General features: G+C 42.0%; 1 protein-coding gene across 2 annotated transcripts in view; it reads left to right on the top strand.

Annotated features, from left to right (window-relative positions):
- Positions 1–21047, top strand: part of col14a1a (collagen, type XIV, alpha 1a) — a 120447-nt gene that overhangs the window by 11175 nt on the left and 88225 nt on the right. For both annotated transcript variants that reach the window (XM_049480203.1, XM_049480204.1), the window contains exons 4-7: positions 2191–2307; positions 3505–3648; positions 4717–4809; positions 20525–20680. In XM_049480203.1, coding sequence (XP_049336160.1) covers positions 2191–2307; positions 3505–3648; positions 4717–4809; positions 20525–20680 — 510 coding nt within the window. The remainder of the gene's footprint in view (positions 1–2190; positions 2308–3504; positions 3649–4716; positions 4810–20524; positions 20681–21047) is intronic.

The raw sequence follows: 21047 nt of genomic DNA, 5'->3' as shown, positions 1-21047 counted from the left end.
ATTCCTGTTCTGAACCCCTCAGTAATTCCCACTTGGTGAAGATTTGTGGGATTTTGCATCTCATTAAAAGGTTTGACGGTGTAGTGAAGAGAATACACCCCCCCCCCCCCCCCGGAATTCTCCCGCAGGGGTTCATTTCCTAATTCCTGCTGCAGGGATTTCCATATTGGTATAATAGAGTACAGGTGGAGCGGAGGTGCGGAGGGTCTGTCAGGTGAATGAGGGGAAGGGTGCTGATGAAAGGCAGTTGGGCGGATTTGGTGAAGGTGTGTCTGCCTCAGTGGAAGTCGTCTTTAAAACGATGAAAGATAAACCACATCAAAGACTGCTGGGATTTGCTGCTCTGTGTATTTAATACTGGCAGATTTGAGACCCCCTGCCCACACCACTGCCTCCCCCTCACACTGCCCTTACCCAAAGAACACCACACCTCTTCCTTTACCACCACACTCCACATCACTTCCACACTGTAAACACAACATTAGTTTGAACTCAGTTAAAATCAGTTCATGTGTAATTGGTATTTAGTAAAGCCTGAAATTAAGCTGATCTAAAATTGGTCACTTTTAATCTAGCTTAATGGATTATCACACCAGTGGAACAATTAAATGCTATGACAAGGGGGGGGGGAGGGTAAACATGGGTGGTGCTCTTATCTATTATCTGACTTGCTATAAGAGGGCACAGGTAATGCTTAAGTAAGAGTTCAGGTTAATTGATATTTTTTTACGTTGTGGTCAGGACTCTTACCTATACTGCTTTTAAAGGCATTTTGTTCTTATTATTCTCATTTTTCTTTGTTGCATTTTTAACAGCGTGTAATAAAAGTGCAAAACTGGGCTCCGAGTGGTCCAGCGGCCTAAGCACTGCCATTATGATCGGGAGATCGCTGGTTTGTATCCCGTTCATGCACAATTGGCCTTGCTCTCTGGTTGGGTAGATGGCGCTCTCTCTCCTCATCGCTCCAAAGGGTGATGTCGATCAGTACAAGGCATCTGTGAGCTGTATCGGAAACAGGTCGCTGCACTTTCCTGATGCTACTCGGTAATGCTGCATCAGCAGCAGTTCAAAAAGAGACAGTGGCTGGCTTCTCATGTATTGGAGGAGGCGTGTGCTAGTCTTCACTCTCCTGGTGTTTGGGAAATCACTAGTGATAGAGGGATTCCTAATGAGTGGGTTGGGTATATGGCAGTGTAAATTGGGTGGGGGAAAACATACCTACCCTTTTGATTTGTGTCTCCATGCATGTAGGTTTGGCAAAACATTTTGTCACAAACATCAATGTAATAATAAAAAATACATATATTTTTATGCAGAACAGCCCAGTAGACCCTGTGCAACTAAAGAGCCAAACTGAGCATTTGCAGAGTAGTAGCTTGGCCTCAACTAGTAGCTTGGTGTTCAATAATAGTTTGTAATTTTTTCCCAAAACAGGTTATTTAGTCAAATCATCATTTAACAAAAACAATTTCAAGTTTAGCTTTTTACAGTTTAGAGATGGTATTGACCTTTGGGATACTGTTATCTTTAGCCCCACCCATTCAGAGTACATTAATTTAGCCCCACCCATCTAGCCTACAGCAGTTTAGCTGCACCCATTCAGCCAACAGCTATTTAGCCCCACCTATTCATCCTACAGCAGTTTAGCCCCACCCATTCAGCCTACAGCAGTTTAACCCCACCTATTCATCCTACAGCAGTTTAGCCCCACCCATTCAGCCTACAGCAGTTTAGCCCCACCCATTCAGCCTACAGCAGTTTAGCCCCACCCATTCAGCCTACAGCAGTTTAGCCCCACCCATTCAGCCTACAGCAGTTTAGCCCCACCCATTCAGCCTACAGCAATTTAGCCCCACCCATTCAGCCTACAGCAGTTTAGCCCCACCCATTCAGCCTACAGCAGTTTAGCCCCAACCATTCACCCTACAGCAGTTTAGCCCCACCCATTCACCCTACAGCAGTTTAGCCCCAACCATTCACCCTACAGCAGTTTAGCCCCACCCATTCACCCTACAGCAGTTTAGCCCCACCCTTTCACCCTACAGCAGTTTAGCCCCACCCTTTCAGCCTACAGCAGTTTAGCCCCACCTATTCAGCTTAGAGCTGTTTTAGCTTCCTGGTTCATTCTATTACAGGTTGCAGATTGTACAGTTGGTTTTATTTACATTTTTTTGTTGTTTTTTGTTTCAGTTGCGGCTCCACGGAAATTACGCTTTAAAGTTTTGGGATCAAGTCAGTTACACGTATCCTGGAAAGAGCCAAAAGGGGAAATCGATGGCTATAGGTTAATGTACAGCAGTGATCCAGGTAAGAAGTTTATTCATTATTCTTTAATAACTGTTTATATGTGTGTAATGAACACTGTGCTGTTTTTATATGAACCATTTGCCTCCTTATTTGCTCCTGGTATCAGTTATTTGCAGAGGTGGAAAGTAACTAATTACATTTACTCACATTACTGTAATTGAGTAGATTTTATGAGTAATTTGTAATTTTTAAAGTAGTTTTTAAAAGAGGTAGTTGTACTTTTAGACACAAGTAATTTACTTCCCTACACTGGAAAACTCCCAATTACTGAGTAAAAATGAAATGCTGGGGGAAAAAACTAATTGTCTGAATAAAAAAAAAAAAAGAGTTTTGTTCTCCATTTTTCCAGTAATGTTTATTACGGTTAGCGGGAGAGACGCTGTGTGAATCAGCTGTGTTGCCTGGGGTTTGTGCTCGCGGCTCAGGGGAACCGGTGTTCTGTCGAGTTATGCTACCCATCTATATGTGCTTCTTTATGGCACTGCGCATGTGCCAACCAACAGTTTTTTGTATGATTTCATTTTTTAACGATAATTCCTTAAGTTTTCATTGGGAACATTAAACAGTCTGCTTGAATGTTAAAAAGAAACATGTAAATATCAGTTAAAACAAAGAAAAAGTAAAAAAATAATAATGAGCTAATAATGAACTGTAAAACTATAATACAGAATACAGTTTATAGCCTTATATATAATCATAACTTTTTAACAGTAAAAAAAATGCATCATAGAAATCTATGCCACTTGTTCTTGAAAATGTTTTATGGGGTGGTCTGAACAAATACTGCCTGAAAGGTCCAAATTATTTAATTTATTTATTATTTAATTTATGATTTATACTTTTTTACATCAAATAAAAAAAGTAACTATGTAACTTTTACTCAAAGTACATTATAATTTGAGTACTTTTTTACTTTTACTGGAGTAGATTTTTAGATGGGTACTTTTACTTTTACTTGAGTAGAATTTTAGCAAAGTAAAGGTACTTTTACTTAATTACAATTTTTCTGTACTTTTTCCACCTCTGGTTATTTGCATAATGGGCGTGTCTCCCAACCCCTTTACTTATCTGATAACAGATCACCTTCACGCCGCTTAGTTGATGTTGAGACAGAAATTTAATAACTTATTTAACATTAATAAGAAACTGAAGCTCTTACTGGTCATGTTTCTGTCTCTGGGTTGTGTTGGATTGCAGGTGGGGAGTGGAGCGAGATCCTGATAGGGAAGGGGGAGAACAAGGCAATAATAAACGACTTCAATCCCACGAAGGAGTTCTCGGTGAAGGTCATAGCTGTGAGTGGAAACCAGCAGAGCCGAGCTCTTCAGGGGAACTTTGCGGGTACGCACCAGTGCTTTCCACAGCATCTTCAATCTTCCCCCCAACCTTCTCTCAAACTCCGTCACCTGCTTTTTTATAAATGTGTTTATCGGCACTTTTTTTTAAAGGTAGCTTATTTACAGTCACATACATGCTTTTGTCCAGTGTAAAAACGCCCTTATTTTGTTATCTATACATTACATATAATGTATTTTTTCCTACATTGTAAATGAATACTGAAGTCATCCAGACTATGAAGGAACACCCAAGAAATCATTTAGTAACTTAAAAGTGTTAAACAAACCAAAATACTCCGTGAATCATTTAGTTGCTTTTATCTAGGCTGGTAACTCTGTTGAACTTATCCTTTGCAACAGAGGAAACTCTTGCTCTTCCTTTCCTGGGGCGGTCATGATGAGAGCCAATTTCATCTTAAAATTTGTAACTGGTCTTTGCATCTACACTTGAGGATACTTTCAAACTTCCTGAAATGTTTCAGATTAACTGACCTCAATTTTTTTAAGTATTTTTTCTTTACTTAGTTAAGTAGTTCTTGCCATAATATGTATTAGAACATTACTCAAATAGAGCTATTCATTGCATACCTGTAACTCTACCTCTTCACAACTTTACAACTGATGCTCTCAAACACATTAAGAGGCAAAAAATTCAAGTATTAACTCTTGAAAAGTTCAACACAGCTGTTAACTGAAAAACGCTCCAGATGACTCTACCTCCTAAAACTGACTGAGAAAATCCTGCTTAGATGTTTAAAACTGTCATCTAAGCAAAAGGTGCTACTTTGAAGAATCTAAAATATAAAACATATTCTGGTTTGTTTAACTTTTTATGCTTACTGAATAATTCCATATATCATGATACGTATGATGTTGCCAACTTCTTGCCATAACACAGCCCTTCCACAGTAGTGTATAAATGGGTGGGGTTTCAAGGATATGAGCTAAATGGGTGGAGCTAAGCTAAAGCATGCTGAATGGTGAGGTTAACTGATGTATCTGTATGCTAAATGGGCTAATCATCAGTTTTAAAATTAAAAGTGTTTGAATCTGTTTGTCTTGGTTGCTGTAGTGGAGAACCGGGAGTCTGATGGCGAGGACACGCAGCAGCAGAGACTAAAAGACACCACGCTTACAGAGGAGACAACACAGAAATCATCCTTAGGTAGATCCAACAGCATCTCTCTCTCTAATGACTAATTCATCTGACAGGTTAAATTAGCATATTAGCACTGAAAGGTAACAGCACACTGTAATAGAGCTTTCTAGCCATATACAGCTCTGGAAAAAATAAGGGACCACTTAAAAATGATGAGTTTCTTTGATTTTACCAAATTGAAAACCTCTGGAATATAATCAAGAGGAAGATGGATGATCACAAGCCATCATCCAAGCTGAACTGCTTAAATTTTTGCACCAGGAGTAAAGTAATTCAAAAGCAGTGTGTAAGACTGGTGGAGGAGAACATGATGCCAAGATGCATGAAAACTGTGATTAAAAAACAGGGTTATTCCACCAAATATTGTTTTTTTTTTAACTCTTAAAACTTGAAACATAAATATGAACTTGTTTTCTTTGCATTATTTGAGGTCTGAAAGCTCTGCATCTTTTTTGTTATTACAGATATTTCTCATTTTGTGTAAATAAATGCTCTAAATGACGATATTTTTGTTTGGAATTTGGGAGAATGTTGTCTGTAGTTTATAGTATAAACCAACAAAGTTCATTTTACTCAAACATAAACCTATAAATAGCAAAATAAAAAAAAATGATTCAGAAACTGAAGTCGTCTTTAAAATTTTCCATAGCTGTATATGGTTGGTGAGGCATTCTTAAGTTATTAAGCTGAGAAGATGAAAAGGTGAGATTTTTGTGTCGAACACAGAACCTGGTGCAGATTAGGTTAAAGTACCGGTACTAAATACATGTGATATTTAAGCAATAGAACACGAGAGGGAGTGTGTTATCACAAAAAAAAAATCACGGCTGTGATTCGGTCGTAGGCACGAGCCGAATTCATTTTTTACAAAAAGAATAAAGAAAATAAATCTAAGAACTTTAAGAAATTCAGAATGAATATGCTTTAATATGGACTGTGCCTTCCGCCAAAAAGTAGTTCCACCACAACTGTAACAGAACTGAAACTTAACTACAAAAATGGTGTATGGTTTATACAGACTAACACCACAAGTTAGCTTGAAATCAAAATTGGGAATAAGTGAAGATGGTAACGTTAGGAGCGTGAAATAACACTAATACTCTCCTCTCCTGCTCTGTGGAGTCGACTTCAGGTAAACGCTGCGCATTTTTGAGCATTTCTGCTTGTATTGTTGGGTGGTGTTGGTTTTAGCTAGCCGGCTGGACTGTGGTTAGGTTAGCGTAGCTTGCTTTAGCTCAGCATTAACTTAGCTTAACTTAGCCTAGCCTGGCTGGTTATCGTTCTGGCTGTCAGACGGCATTAGCTGAGCGATTTTCTTTCCCTTCTTTCCCTTTTTTCCACAAAAGACGAGCCAGCGCTGCGGGCGAGCGTGCCGCGGCTGAGCGCTAGCCTGTGCTAAGCTAACGCTGCCGCTGATGCCGTTGATGATTCTAAGCTGTCCTGTGTATATACGTCGTTACTCGGCAACGCGTCTGCGGAGTGATGCAGGTTTAGTGTGAGAAGGCTGTGATGTTATCATAAATATCATCATGGCTAGAACACTGCTCAACCAATCAGATTGTGAGGTCGGAACTAGCTGTTGTATAATGTACTGTTTTTAATGAAGTTTAATGAAAAGTATTGAGATACTATTCTATTATCGATATACCTTGCAAAACTAGTTGTGTGGGGAAAAGTGTGTTGCTCTGATGAATAGAAACGAGCTGGACGTTAGTCTTCACTCATTCAATTCAACATTTCCCCACTCCAAATTACAGCAGCTCTGTCCAACAGTGTGTGTGCTATTACAAGATTTTCTTTGATGTGCCTCTCTTGGGACTGGGGCCAAAAATGATGGGATTATAATGCTTTCTGAGGTGCAGGGTTCCAGACTGGTTTCCAGTTCTCCGTGTTTCTCAGTGGATAAAATGAAGAGTACAGAGCTGATCTGGGAACAGTGAATTCAGTGCTGCTGTATCTGATTGATGTGATGTGATGTGTGATATGTGTGATCTGTGATATGATGATCTGGGGAAGTGTGTATGTTGGTGTTGTATGGAGCTTGGTGTTTTCCTCAGACAGTCCGAGTGTGTTTAGAATTCCACTCTCACTGCCAGACAGGGCGGGGCTTCCCACCTAATCTCACCCCGATCGTGAGCATGTGTGTTGATTAATGTGCTGCTGTGTTCTGTTTTAATCCCCACTCGGTCAGACGGTCAACGCAGAGATCCTCAGAGTGCTCACACTGTCACTGAGCCGCTAATGCTAACACTCTTTTCTGTTCTCCAGATGCTCAGATTCCATCTTCCAATCACAGACACTTTCCAGCTCCGGGTCATCATACCATCATACACACGCACAGGGCCATATTATACACCCTACACAAGGCGTGTTGCTATGCTCATTGCTACCTAACACCCTGTAAACAGTCTTTTTTCACGCCTTCCGCCTGCACCGTTAACATATTGTCAGAGTTCAGGAATATATCTACGCTGATGGGTGTGGTGATCTGGCAGTGTGCGTACACCCCTGCTCATTACACACACAGACGTGCTCTAGTGTGCAAATCCGACTTAAAACAGACAAAAATCCAACAATAAACAGAATACACAATAAAAAATATCATAGCTGTTCCTGTTCCTGTGTATGACCAGCTTACTCACCTTCACAGCATCAACAATCTGGTCAGTTACATTAAATTAACAATCCACCAATGTCAGAACACACCTGGCTCTTAAAGAGAATGACAAGTGAGATACTAATTGGTTTATTTTACATTGCGCCCAAAACCTAAACCTGATTAACTCTTTACACTCACACTTGTGATGTCCACAACTTTCCTAATATTTCCTCTAAATATTGATTTGTAATTTGATGTTTTTTTATGCTATATAAATCATATATTTCATAGAAATGTTTCATAGAGAAAACTCACCCTTCACACATTACATTAGTATTCATACTGTAGTGCAAGGGTGTCCAAACTTTTTTTGTTGGGGGCCAGAAGGAGAAATATATTTGAAGTCACGGGCCACAGACTCCATAATAAAACTAATAATGAAATATACCACTTTAAATAATACATTTTCCTGATTATTTCATTTACACACCATTTTACTTGACTCACTATCTTTATCTTTGACAGTGTTGTGTAAACTAAGATTTTTCAAATTGATGTTTAATTTCATAACTCCTTAATTACGGCAACTTTTAGACTCTTTGCCCTTCTGTGCTAGAAATGCGCACTCTCTCCGCTTTTAGACTCTTTTGCCCCGTTTTTCTGCGCTAGAAATGCATACTCTCTCCGCTTTTAGACACTTTTTTGCCCAGGTTTTCTGCACAAGAAATGCGCACTCTCTCCGCTTTTAGACTCTTTGGTCGTTTTTATTGTGCTAGAAATGCGCACTCTCTCCGCTTTTAGACTCTTTTGCCCCGTTTTTCTGCGCTAGAAATGCGCACCCTCTCCGACTCTTTGGCCCGTTTCTGACACCTAGCGTTCAAACTTTGAATCTCACATTATAAAAACCTGCTTAACAGCGGGCCAACTTTCATTTCTATTTCTAATATACCTCGCAGGCCGCTCCAAAAAAGGAAACGGGCCGCAAATGGCCCGCGGGCCGTAGTTTGGACACCCCTGCTGTATTGTGAAAAAGTCCCGTCGTGATTTCTTATTTTTTTGCATTTTTCACATGTTTCAGGTCATCATTTTTTTAAATATTAGTCAAATACAACACAAGTGTACACAAAGTGCAGTTTTAAATGAAGGATTTTTTTATTATTAAGAGTGAAAAAGGTGTTTGCTCCTAAACCTAATAACTGGTTGGGCCACTGTTAACAGCTACAACTGCAATTAAGTTTTTACAGTAACTTGCAATAAGTCTTTTTTTTACTGCACTGTGGGGTAATTTTGTCTCCACCCTTCATTGCCACAGAATCTCAATCAGATTCAGGTCAGGGCTTTGATTGGCCACTCCAAAACCTACATTTTGTTTTTTTAAGCCATTCAGAGGGGAACTTGCTGGTGTGTTTTGGATCATTGTCCTGCTGCAGAACCCAAGTTCGTTTCAGCTTGAGGTCATGAACAGATGTCCGGATATTCTTCTTCAGGATCTTTTGGTAAACAGCAGAATTTATAGTTCCATTTTTCACAGCAAGTCTTCCAGGCCCTGAAGTAGCAAAACAGCCCCAGACCATCACACTTCCACCACTATATTTTACTGTAGGTGTGATGTTCTTTTTATGAAATGTAGTGTTAATTTTATGCCCGATGTAATGGGACCCACCTTCCAAAAAGTTAAACTTTTGTCTTGTCAGTTTTCGAAAAGTCTTGAGGATATTCAAGATGTTTTCTGTCAAAATTGAGACAAACCATAATGTTTTGCTCAGCAGTGGCTTTTGTCTTGGCACATACATTCTGCCATAAACTCTGTCATAAAGGCTGGCCTTAACTAAGGCAAGTGAGGCCTGCAGTTCTTTGGACATTGTTGTGGGGTCTTTTGTGACCTCTTAGATGAGTCGGCTCTGCGCTCTTGAGGTAATTCTGGTTGGTCAGACACTCTTGGAAAGGTTCCTCACTGTTCCCTCTTTTCGTCATTTGTGAATAATAGCTCTCACTGGGGTTTGCTGGAGTCCCAAAATTTTAGAAACGGCTTTATAACTTTTTCCAGACTGATAGATCTCAAGTACTTTCTTTCTCATGCGCTCCTGAATTTCTTTGGATATTGGCAGATCCTATTTAACTGAATCCTTGATTAAAAACATATGCGGCAGTAATCAGGCCTGGGTGACAAATATCCAAAAAAATAATAAATCATGAAGGGGAAATGATACTCACACACAAACAGATGTGTAAAGAGTTTTTAGACTTAAGTACAGTTACTGCTTACTTCTATTATTTTGATGAAATTTTACACAAGTAAAGTGAAGTCACTGGCTTAAAAATCCAAGTAAATAAAAGTAGTGTGGTAAAAAATTGAGGGGGCCTTTCCTGTTTTGTGCAAAAGGAAAGGGGACAAAAATCTGAAAGTAATTGTTTTAATAGTGTGTTTAATGTGTTATAATGCTGTTTTACTGACCTACCTGATCATTCAGCTCTCAGTTCCGTTAAACACTCACTGCTGTCAGCTGTGTGTATGTGTGCGTGGGGTGTGTGAGTGAGTATGGGGGGGGGGTGGGTGTGGTCAGGATGATGTGTATCTTCTTGTCTTTGATGTCTCTGGTCAGTCAGTTATTAGCAGCTGTAAATCTACAGGCTGAGTTCTGAAGAACCCAGAGGAGGTTCCGTCCCGCAGTCTAACATTAGGCCTGCTTTGTTCTGTTGATTGTTCTCTGTGTGCTGGACTGTGGGCTAATTCTACCTTTCGCCGTGTTTCCTTTTCCTGAACAGCCGTTAACTGATCCTGTCAGGAATGACAGAGCTGGACATAAACACACCCCTGATTATCAGACCTCCTCCACAGTGGAGCTCTGAAAACCAGCTGCAGATACACAGTCCAGATCAGACATGCCCCTGATCCACCTCCCAGAGATCAAACAGATCTCAGCGGGAACATGTTCATATTCCTGGTGAACAAAAGTAATCTGATTTAATTCTGTAACAAACCTAAAACATTTTAGGACAACCATAACCACAGATACATCATACTGTATCTCAAACAGTGTAGATAAGAGAGCACAGTGTAGATCAGAGAGCACAGTGTAGATCAGAGAGAACAGTGTAGATCAGAGAGAACAGTGTAGATCAAAGAGAACAGTGTAGATCAGAGAAAACAGTGTAGATCAGAGAAAACAGTGTAGATCAGAGAGAACAGTGTAGATCAGAGAGAACAGTGTAGATCAGAGAGAACACAGTGTAGATCAGAGAGAACAGTGTAGATCAGAGAGAACAGTGTAGATCAGAGAGAACACAGTGTAGATCAGAGAGAACAGTGTAGATCAGAGAGAACAGTGTAGATCAGAGAACACAGTGTAGATCAGAGAACACAGTGTAGATCAGAGAGAACAGTGTAGATCAGAGAACACAGTGTAGATCAGAGAGAACAGTGTAGATCAGAGAACACAGTGTAGATCAGAGAGAACAGTGTAGATCAGAGAACACAGTGTAGATCAGAGAGAACAGTGTAGATCAGAGAACACAGTGTAGATCAGAGAGAACAGTGTAGATCAGAGAACACAGTGTAGATCAGAGAGTACTGTGTAGATCAGAGAACACAGTGTAGATCAGAGAGAACAGTGTAGATCAGAGAACACAGTGTAGATCAGAGAGAACAGTGTAGATCAGAGAGAACAGTGTAGATCAGAGAACACAGTGTAGATCAGAGAACACAGTGTAGATCAGAGAGTACAGTGTAGATCAGAGAGAACAGTGTAGATCAGAGAGAACAGTGTAGATCAGAGAACACAGTGTAGATCAGAGAGAACAGTGTAGATCAGAGAACACAGTGTAGATCAGAGAGAACAGTGTAGATCAGAGAACACAGTGTAGATCAGAGAACACAGTGTAGATCAGAGAACACAGTGTAGATCAGAGAGAACAGTGTAGATCAGAGAGTACAGTGTAGATCAGAGAGAACAGTGTAGATCAGAGAACACAGTGTAGATCAGAGAACACAGTGTAGATCAGAGAGAACAGTGTGGATCAGAGAACACAGTGTAGATCAGAGAGAACAGTGTAGATCAGAGAACACAGTGTAGATCAGAGAGAACAGTGTAGATCAGAGAACACAGTGTAGATCAGAGAGAACAGTGTAGATCAGAGAGAACAGTGTAGATCAGAGAGAACAGTGTAGATCAGAGAACACAGTGTAGATCAGAGAGAACAGTGTAGATCAGAGAACACAGTGTAGATCAGAGAGAACAGTGTAGATCAGAGAACACAGTGTAGATCAGAGAGATCAGTGTAGATCAGAGAACACAGTGTAGATCAGAGAGAACAGTGTAGATCAGAGAACACAGTGTAGATCAGAGAGAACAGTGTAGATCAGAGAACACAGTGTAGATCAGAGAGAACAGTGTAGATCAGAGAACACAGTGTAGATCAGAGAACACAGTGTAGATCAGAGAGAACAGTGTAGATCAGAGAGAACAGTGTAGATCAGAGAGTACAGTGTAGATCAGAGAGAACAGTGTAGATCAGAGAACACAGTGTAGATCAGAGAGAACAGTGCAGATCAGAGAACACAGTGTAGATCAGAGAGAACAGTGTAGATCAGAGAACACAGTGTAGATCAGAGAGAACAGTGTAGATCAGAGAGAACAGTGTAGATCAGAGAGAACAGTGTAGATCAGAGAACACAGTGTAGATCAGAGAGAACAGTGTAGATCAGAGAACACAGTGTAGATCAGAGAGAACAGTGTAGATCAGAGAACACAGTGTAGATCAGAGAGATCAGTGTAGATCAGAGAACACAGTGTAGATCAGAGAGAACAGTGTAGATCAGAGAACACAGTGTAGATCAGAGAGAACAGTGTAGATCAGAGAACACAGTGTAGATCAGAGAGAACAGTGTAGATCAGAGAGTACAGTGTAGATCAGAGAAAACAGTGTAGATCAGAGAACACAGTGTAGATCAGAGAACACAGTGTAGATCAGAGAGAACAGTGCAGATCAGAGAACACAATGTAGATCAGAGAGAACAGTGTAGATCAGAGAACACAGTGTAGATCAGAGAGAACAGTGCAGATCAGAGAACACAGTGTAGATCAGAGAGAACAGTGTAGATCAGAGAACACAGTGTAGATCAGAGAGAACAGTGTAGATCAGAGAGAACAGTGTAGATCAGAGAGAACAGTGTAGATCAGAGAACACAGTGTAGATCAGAGAGAACACAGTGTAGATCAGAGAGAACAGTGTAGATCAGAGAACACAGTGTAGATCAGAGAGAACAGTGTAGATCAGAGAGTACAGTGTAGATCAGAGAGAACAGTGTGGATCAGAGAACACAGTGTAGATCAGAGAACACAGTGTAGATCAGAGAGAACAGTGTAGATCAGAGAGAACAGTGTAGATCAGAGAACACAGTGTAGATCAGAGAGAACAGTGTAGATCAGAGAGAACAGTGTAGATCAGAGAACACAGTGTAGATCAGAGAGAACAGTGTAGATCAGAGAGTACAGTGTAGATCAGAGAGAACAGTGTAGATCAGAGAACACAGTGTAGATCAGAGAGAACAGTGTAGATCAGAGAACACAGTGTAGATCAGAGAGAACAGTGTAGATCAGAGAACACAGTGTAGATCAGAGAACACAGTGTAGATCAGAGAGAACAGTGTAGATCAGAGAGAACAGTGTAGATCAGAGAACACAGTGTAGATCAGAGAGAACAGTGTAGATCAGAGAACACAGTGTAGATCAGAGAGAACAGTGTAGATCAGAGAGAACAGTGTAGATCAGAGAACACAGTGTAGATCAGAGAGAACAGTGTAGATCAGAGAACACAGTGTAGATCAGAGAGAACAGTGTAGATCAGAGAACTCAGTGTAGATCAGAGAGAACAGTGTAGATCAGAGAGAACAGTGTAGATCAGAGAACACAGTGTAGATCAGAGAGAACAGTGTAGATCAGAGAGTACAGTGTAGATCAGAGAGTACAGTGTAGATAAGAGAACACAGTGTAGATCAGAGAGAACAGTGTAGATCAGAGAACACAGTGTAGATCAGAGAGAACAGTGAAGATCAGAGAACACAGTGTAGATCAGAGAACACAGTGTAGATCAGAGAACACAGTGTAGATCAGAGAGAACAGTGTAGATCAGAGAACTCAGTGTAGATCAGAGAGAACAGTGTAGATCAGAGAGAACAGTGTAGATCAGAGAACACAGTGTAGATCAGAGAGAACAGTGTAGATCAGAGAGTACAGTGTAGATCAGAGAGTACAGTGTAGATAAGAGAACACAGTGTAGACCAGAGAGAACAGTGTAGATCAGAGAACACAGTGTAGATCAGAGAGAACAGTGAAGATCAGAGAACACAGTGTAGATCAGAGAACACAGTGTAGATCAGAGAACACAGTGTAGATCAGAGAGAACAGTGTAGATCAGAGAGAACAGTGTAGATCAGAGAGAACAGTGTAGATCAGAGAGAACAGTGTAGATCAGAGAGTACAGTGTAGATCAGAGAACACAGTGTAGATCAGAGAGTACAGTGTAGATCAGAGAGAACAGTGTAGATCAGAGAGAACAGTGTAGATTTTGGAGGACAGTGTAGATCAGAGAAAATAGTGTAGATTTTGGAGAACAGTTTAGATCAGAGAGAATCAGAGAGACCAGTTTAGATCAAAGAGAATCAGAGAGAACAGTGTAGATCAGACAGAATCAGAGAAAACAGTGTAGATCAGACCGAATCAGAGAGATCAGTTTAGATCAGAGAGACCTGTTTAGATCAAAGAGAATCAGAGAGAACAGTGTAGATCAGACTGAATCAGAGAGAACAGTTTAGATCAGAGAGACCAGTTTAGATCAAAGAGAATCAGAGAGAACAGTGTAGATCAGACAGAATCAGAGAGAACAGTGTAGATCAGACCGAATCAGAGAGAACAGTTTAGATCAGAGAGACCAGTTTAGATCAAAGAGAATCAGAGAGAACAGTGTAGATCAGACAGAATCAGAGAGAACAGTGTAGATCAGACAGAATCAGAGAGAACAGTTTAGATCAGAGGGTACAGTGTAGATCAGAGGGAACAGTTTAAATCAGAGAGAACAGTGTAGATCTGAGAGAATCTGAGTGTTGGAGCTGAGTGTTGGAGCTGAGTGGTGGAGTAGAGTGTTGGAGCTAAGTGTTGGAGATGAGTGTTGGAGCTGAGTGTTGGAGCTGAGTGTTGGAGCTGAGTGTTGGAGTAAGTGTTGGAGCTGAGTGTTGGAGCTGAGTGTTGGAGCTGAGTGTCTAAACTGAGTGTTGGAGCTCAGTCTTGGAGCTGAGTGTTGGAGCTGAGTGTTGGAGCTGAGTGCTGGAGCTGAGTGCTGGAGCTGAGTGTCTAAACTGAGTGTTGGAGCTCAGTCTTGGAGTTGAGTGTAGATCAGAGAACACAGTGTAGATCAGAGAGAACAGTGTAGATCAGAGAGTACAGTGTAGATCAGAGAGAACAGTGTAGATCAGAGAACACAGTGTAGATCAGAGAACACAGTGTAGATCAGAGAGAACAGTGCAGATCAGAGAACACTATGTAGATCAGAGAGAACAGTGTAGATCAGAGAACACAGTGTAGATCAGAGAGAACAGTGCAGATCAGAGAACACAGTGTAGATCAGAGAGAACAGTGTAGATCAGAGAACACAGTGTAGATCAGAGAGAACAGTGTAGATCAGAGAGAACAGTGTAGATCAGAGAGAACAGTGTAGATCAGAGAACACAGTGTAGATCAGAGAGAACAGTGTAGATCAGAGAGAACAGTGTAGATCTGAGAACACAGTGTAGATCAGAGAGAACAGTGTAGATCAGAGAGAACAGTGTAGATCAGAGAGTACAGTGTAGATCAGAGAACACAGTGTAGATCAGATAGATCAGTGTAGATCAGAGAACACAGTGTAGATCAGAGAGAACAGTGTAGATCAGAGAACACAGTGTAGATCAGAGAGAACAGTGTAGATCAGAGAACACAGTGTAGATCAGAGAGAACAGTGTAGATCAGAGAGTACAGTGTAGATCAGAGAGAACAGTGTGGATCAGAGAACACAGTGTAGATCAGAGAACACAGTGTAGATCAGAGAGAACAGTGTAGATCAGAGAGAACAGTGTAGATCAGAGAACACAGTGTAGATCAGAGAGAACAGTGTAGATCAGAGAGAACAGTGTAGATCAGAGAACACAGTGTAGATCAGAGAGAACAGTGTAGATCAGAGAGTACAGTGTAGATCAGAGAGTACAGTGTAGATCAGAGAACACAGTGTAGATCAGAGAGAACAGTGTAGATCAGAGAGAACAGTGTAGATCAGAGAACACAGTGTAGATCAGAGAGAACAGTGTAGATCAGAGAACACAGTGTAGATCAGAGAGAACAGTGTAGATCAGAGAGAACAGTGTAGATCAGAGAACACAGTGTAGATCAGAGAGAACAGTGTAGATCAGAGAACACAGTGTAGATCAGAGAGAACAGTGTAGATCAGAGAGAACAGTGTAGATCAGAGAACACAGTGTAGATCAGAGAGAACAGTGTAGATCAGAGAGTACAGTGTAGATCAGAGAGTACAGTGTAGATAAGAGAACACAGTGTAGATCAGAGAGAACAGTGTAGATCAGAGAACACAGTGTAGATCAGAGAGAACAGTGAAGATCAGAGAACACAGTGTAGATCAGAGAACACAGTGTAGATCAGAGAACACAGTGTAGATCAGAGAGAACAGTGTAGATCAGAGAACACATTGTAGATCAGAGAACACAGTGTAGATCAGAGAACACAGTGTAGATCAGAGAGAACAGTGTAGATCAGAGAACACAGTGTAGATCAGAGAGAACAGTGTAGATCAGAGAACACAGTGTAGATCAGAGAGAACAGTGTAGATCAGAGAGAACAGTGTAGATCAGAGAGAACAGTGTAGATCAGAGAGAACAGTGTAGATCAGAGAGTACAGTGTAGATCAGAGAACACAGTGTAGATCAGAGAGTACAGTGTAGATCAGAGAGAACAGTGTAGATCAGAGAGAACAGTGTAGATTTTGGAGGACAGTGTAGATCAGAGAAAATAGTGTAGATTTTGGAGAACAGTTTAGATCAGAGAGAATCAGAGAGACCAGTTTAGATCAAAGAGAATCAGAGAGAACAGTGTAGATCAGACAGAATCAGAGAAAACAGTGTAGATCAGACCGAATCAGAGAGAACAGTTTAGATCAGAGAGACCTGTTTAGATCAAAGAGAATCAGAGAGAACAGTGTAGATCAGACAGAATCAGAGAGAACAGTTTAGATCAGAGAGACCAGTTTAGATCAAAGAGAATCAGAGAGAACAGTGTAGATCAGACAGAATCAGAGAGAACAGTGTAGATCAGACCGAATCAGAGAGAACAGTTTAGATCAGAGAGACCAGTTTAGATCAAAGAGAATCAGAGAGAACAGTGTAGATCAGACAGAATCAGAGAGAACAGTTTAGATCAGAGGGTACAGTGTAGATCAGAGGGAACAGTTTAAATCAGAGAGAACAGTGTAGATCTGAGAGAATCTGAGTGTTGGAGCTGAGTGTTGGAGCTGAGTGTTGGAGCTGAGTGGTGGAGTAGAGTGTTGGAGCTAAGTGTTGGAGATGAGTGTTGGAGCTGAGTGTTGGAGCTGAGTGTTGGAGCTGAGTGTTGGAGTAAGTGTTGGAGCTGAGTGTTGGAGCTGAGTGTTGGAGCTGAGTGTCTAAACTGAGTGTTGGAGCTCAGTCTTGGAGCTGAGTGTTGGAGCTGAGTGTTGGAGCTGAGTGCTGGAGCTGAGTGCTGGAGCTGAGTGTCTAAACTGAGTGTTGGAGCTCAGTCTTGGAGTTGAGTGTTGGAGTTGAGTGTTGGAGCTGAGTGTTGGAGCTGAGTGTAGGGGCTGAGTGTTGGAGCTGAGTGTAGGGGCTGAGTGTTGGAGCTGAGTGTAGGGGCTGAGTGTTGGAGCTGAGTGTAGGGGCTGAGTGTTGGAGCTGAGTGTTGGAGCTGAGTGTTGGAGCTCAGTGTTGGAGCTGAGTGCTGGAGCTGAGTGTTGGAGCTAAGTGTAGGGGCTGAGTGTGGGAGCTGAGTGTTGGAACTGAGCCTAGGGGCTGATTGTTGGAACTGAGTGTAGTGGCTGAGTGTTGGAGCTGAGTGTCTAAACTAAGTGTTGGAGCTGAGTGTCTGAGCTGAGTGTTGAAGCTGAGTGTTGGAGCTGAGTATTGGAGCTGAGTGTCTAAACTAAGTGTTGGAGCTGAGTGTCAGAGCTGAGTGTTGAAGCTGAGTGTTGGAGCTGAGTGTTGGAACTGAGTGTAGGGGCTGAGTGTCTAAACTAAGTGTTGGAGCTGAGTATCAGAGCTGAGTGTTGGAGTTGAGTGTTGAAGCTGAGTGTTGGAGCTGAGTGTAGGGGCTGAGTTTTGGAGCTGAGTGTAGGGGCTGAGTGTTGGAGCTGAGTGAAGGGGCTGAGTGTTGGAGCTGAGTGTAGGGGCTGAGTGTTGGAGCTGAGTGTTGGAGCTGAGTGTTGGAGCTGAGTGTTGGAGCTGAGTGTTGGAGCTAAGTGTAGGGGCTGAGTGTGGGAGCTGAGTGTTGGAACTGAGCCTAGGGGCTGATTGTTGGAACTGAGTGTAGTGGCTGAGTGTTGGAGCTGAGTGTCTAAACTAAGTGTTGGAGCTGAGTGTCGGAGCTGAGTGTTGAAGCTGAGTGTTGGAGCTGAGTGTTGGAGCTGAGTGTCTAAACTAAGTGTTGGAGCTGAGTGTTGGAGCTGAGTGTAGGGGCTGAGTTTTGGAGCTGAGTGAAGGGGCTGAGTGTTGGAGCTGAGTGTTGGAGCTGAGTGTAGGGGCTGAGTGTTGGAGCTGAGTGTTGAAGCTGAGTGTTGGAGCTGAGTGTAGGGGCTGAGTTTTGGAGCTGAGTGTAGGGGCTGAGTGTTGGAGCTGAGTGTAGGGGCTGAGTGTTGGAGCTGAGTGTTGGAGCTCAGTGTTGGAGCTGAGTGTTGGAGCTGAGTGTTGGAGCTAAGTGTAGGGGCTGAGTGTGGGAGCTGAGTGTTGGAACTGAGCCTAGGGGCTGATTGTTGGAACTGAGTGTAGTGGCTGAGTGTTGGAGCTGAGTGTCTAAACTAAGTGTTGGAGCTGAGTGTCGGAGCTGAGTGTTGAAGCTGAGTGTTGGAGCTGAGTGTTGGAGCTGAGTGTCTAAACTAAGTGTTGGAGCTGAGTGTTGGAACTGAGTGTAGGGGCTGAGTGTCTAAACTAATTGTTGGAGCTGAGTATCAGAGCTGAGTGTTGGAGCTGAGTGTTGGAGCTGAGTGTCTAAACTAAGTGTTGTAGATCAGTCTTGGAGCTGAGTGTTGGAGCTAACTGTAGGGGCTGAGTGTCTGAAGCTGAGTGTTGGAGCTGAGTGTTGGAGCTGAGTGTCTAAACTAAGTGTTGGAGCTGAGTGTTGGAGCTGAGTGTTGGAGCTGAGTGTAGGGGCTGAGTTTTGGAGCTGAGTGTTGGAGCTGAGTGAAGGGGCTGAGTGTTGGAGCTGAGTGTAGGGGCTGAGTGTTGGAGCTGAGGGTTGAAGCTGAGTGTAGGGGCTGAGTTTTGGAGCTGAGTGTAGGGGCTGAGTGTAGGGGCTGAGTGTTGGAGCTGAGTGTAGGGGCTGAGTGTTGGAGCTGAGTGTTGGAGCTCAGTGTTGGAGCTGAGTGTTGGAGCTAAGTGTAGGGGCTGAGTGTGGGAGCTGAGTGTTGGAACTGAGCCTAGGGGTTGATTGTTGGAACTGAGTGTAGTGGCTGAGTGTTGGAGCTGAGTGTCTAAACTAAGTGTTGGAGCTGAGTGTCGGAGCTGAGTGTTGAAGCTGAGTGTTGGAGCTGAGTGTTGGAGCTGAGTGTCTAAACTAAGTGTTGGAGCTGAGTGTTGGAACTGAGTGTAGGGGCTGAGTGTCTAAACTAAGTGTTGGAGCTGAGTATCAGAGCTGAGTGTTGGAGCTGAGTGTTGGAGCTGAGTGTCTAAACTAAGTGTTGGAGATCAGTCTTGGAGCTGAGTGTTGGAGCTAACTGTAGGGGCTGAGTGTCTAAACTAAGTGTTGGAGTTGAGTGTTGGAGTTGAGTGTTGGAGTTGAGTGTTGGAGGTGAGTGTTGGAGGTGAGTGTTGGAGGTGAGTGTTGGAGGTGAGTGTTGGAGCTGAGTGTTGGAGCTAAGTGTTGAAGCTGTGTGTCTAAACTAAGTTTTGGAGCTGAGTGTTAGACCTAAGTGTTGGAGCTAAGTGTAGGGTCTGAGTGTTGTAGATCTGTACCAGAGCAATACAGTGTAGAACAGAACAGTGTAGAACTTAGAGTACAGTGTTGAAGAAAAAAAATCAAGAATTTTGAAAGTATCCTCAAGTGCATTCGTAAAGACAGTCAAAAACGCTATGATGAAACTGGCCCTCATTAGGACCACCCCAGGAAAGGACGTGCAAGAGTTATCTGTTCTGCACAGGATATGTTCATCAGAGTTACCAGCCTCAGAAACTGCAAGTTTACAGCATGATCTGATCTGCTTTCTCTGACCTTGGGTGTGTAATTATGGCGATGTTCTGGGATGGGAGTGCGGAGGCTCCGAGGTATTAGAGGGAATCAATGGTGGATCAGTGTTAGGCTCCTCCCCCTTCACCCCACTTTGCAGACCCTGATATTACGAGACAGCTTCACAGCCCATCAGCATCCAAATGAGAGAGTTTTTGCAGCACATTTTGCAGTTTACACACATTTACCACTCTTCCAGACCACTGTGATGTCTCCTCTGATTGGTTCAAAGAGCAATGAAAGTTTTGAAATTGATTTTTTACTTTTTTACTTTTTTTTATATAATGGGACACTGTTACAGAATGAGTTAAGCTAGAAAAATCCATGCACACATATGGACATTTATTTATTCACATCTATTAAAGGGTATGTACCTATGGTTACATACATACATATATGCATATATGTATGTAAGCAACACCTACTCACTTTATTCTATAATCAACATAATTTTCAATGTATTGGTTGATTTCACTGCCCTATTCAATTAGCTGTTGCTGACATGATCAAGTGCTGTAGGATGATTTGTGAATTTGAATGAAATTTTGAATCGTAAACCTAAATAAAGATTAATTTTTATTTTTGTTTATCGATTGTTCTTTTCTCTCTGCAGTGGGGCAGTTTGTGTGTACGACCCCGGCGGTGGCGGACATCGTGGTGCTGATTGACGGCTCGTGGAGTATCGGGAGGCTGAACTTCCGTCTGGTCCGCACGTTCCTGGAAAACCTGGTTAATGCCTTTGATGTTGGAACTGATAAAGTGCGAATAGGTAACGTCCTCTCAGATCCCATCCTGTTCTTCTGTTTCCCTGAACCTCAGAGCTCCGGCTGATTTAGGGACCCACTACATGTGTCTGACTCTTATTGCAGCACTGTTTCTGTTTAACAGTGTTTACAGTGTTGTTTGATGGTGTTTGTTGATTTTGGTTTTTTGGCATTTTTGACAATGTTTGTATGACAGTATTGTTTGGTGTTTTGGTGAGGTTTGTTTTGTGGTGTTTGTTTGCTAGTGCCATTATTGTTGAGGTTTATTTTGTTGATGTTTGTTTTGTGGTGTTAATTTTGGTAACATTTGCTTTGTGGTGTTTGTGTGTTATTGTTCATTATGGCAATGTTTGTTTTGTGGCGTTTGTTTTG

The sequence above is a fragment of the Astyanax mexicanus genome, chromosome 6 (genome assembly GCF_023375975.1).
Source record: "Astyanax mexicanus isolate ESR-SI-001 chromosome 6, AstMex3_surface, whole genome shotgun sequence".
NCBI classification, from domain to species: domain Eukaryota; kingdom Metazoa; phylum Chordata; class Actinopteri; order Characiformes; family Acestrorhamphidae; genus Astyanax; species Astyanax mexicanus.
Note: the sequence above shows the minus strand (reverse complement) of the source record. Positions and strands in the feature narration are given on the sequence as shown.